The 1,180-nt window shown below is 42.2% G+C and overlaps 1 protein-coding gene across 1 annotated transcript in view; it reads right to left on the bottom strand.

The window, feature by feature from the left end:
• The window catches only part of LOC118598532 (C-type mannose receptor 2-like), a gene marked incomplete at its 3' end in the record, with an annotated part of 3,109 nt that extends 1,995 nt beyond the window's left edge, over positions 1–1,114 (bottom strand). The window contains exons 1-3 of the mRNA XM_036211279.1: positions 1,053–1,114; positions 588–962; positions 40–452 (exon numbers count right to left, since the gene is read on the bottom strand). Of these exons, the coding sequence (XP_036067172.1) occupies positions 40–452; positions 588–962; positions 1,053–1,086 (822 nt within the window). The remainder of the gene's footprint in view (positions 1–39; positions 453–587; positions 963–1,052) is intronic.
• Positions 1,115–1,180: the final 66 nt, after the last annotated feature.

Genomic DNA, 1,180 nt, shown 5'->3' with positions numbered 1-1,180 from the left:
ACAATTAAATAAGATCATTTAAAGATAGATAGAGGAGACCCGTCCAACATGCGGACAGCAGCTGAGTCTAGACCTCCTCTGCACCGTCGCTTTCAAACTCTTCTTACCCTCATGGCAGACGAAGTGATGAGTTTTACAACATTTCTCAGAATTCCACCTTCCTTCCTCGTTCAGCATGACACATCTCTTGTCATCTACCTCATCATCATACGTCAGATTCCAGAATCTAAAGGAAGACCTGCTCCCATCAGACCACTGCCAGGCGTCTCTAAACAAGCCGATGAAAAGGTAATCATCACCGACGAGATTTAACAATGACTGCTGCGTCTTCTCCAGCTGTTTCATCTGCTCGGGTCCACTAATCAGGTCTGTGTGATTGTTCCTGCAGAAGCTCTGAGCATCCGTCCAGTTCCTTTTTACTGTAGCATAAATCACCTCAGATGAGTTTCTTTCTGTGGAAGAAACAATATCCTTAAAAATCCCTTCTGCCGTCAGGCAGATTTATTCAAAAATTATTTCAAAAATATTTTGCAAAGCATAGAGCTTCTTAGTTCTTTACATTAGAAGTGACATTTGCGCATTCTCACCATCATAGCAGATAAAAGGTTGTATACTGTTGCAGGACAGGTCAAGCCACATTAGAGTCCTTCTGACAGCCCCACAGTTCTCTGTTCCTGAGTCACCTGGTTCATAATTATCCCACTTACTCTGGCTTTCATTGAACTGCACTTCAGGCTGAGACCATTGCCACATTCTGCTGCCTCCAGCGTCTCTGTACAGACCTATCCAGGCCTTCCTGCTTCCTAAATCCTGATTAAGCCTTTTCATGTCTGCCATGCTGGTCACTGTAGCCAGATCAGTGTGTTTCTCTCTGCAGTATTTCTGAGCTTCATCCCAAGTCTTCACTTCATTGATGAAGCGATACTGGAGAAGCTGGTTTGTCATGAAGCACCAACAAGGACCTGAGTGGAAAACAAAAAAAAATATGCAACAACACTGCCACTGTTTCAAAGAAAAAGAGATGATCAGAGAGCAACTGATGGTTAACTCACCAACAAAGATGATCAGGAACAAACTCAGCATCATCTTTCCTTTGACACTTCAGAAACTGCTGAGACAAAAATATGCAAACAGCTTAAAATTATGAATTTGTTTTTAATAACTGAGGTGAGAATAAAAA

Source organism: Oryzias melastigma, unplaced genomic scaffold (assembly GCF_002922805.2).
Source record: "Oryzias melastigma strain HK-1 unplaced genomic scaffold, ASM292280v2 sc01975, whole genome shotgun sequence".
NCBI classification, from domain to species: domain Eukaryota; kingdom Metazoa; phylum Chordata; class Actinopteri; order Beloniformes; family Adrianichthyidae; genus Oryzias; species Oryzias melastigma.
Note: the sequence above shows the minus strand (reverse complement) of the source record. Positions and strands in the feature narration are given on the sequence as shown.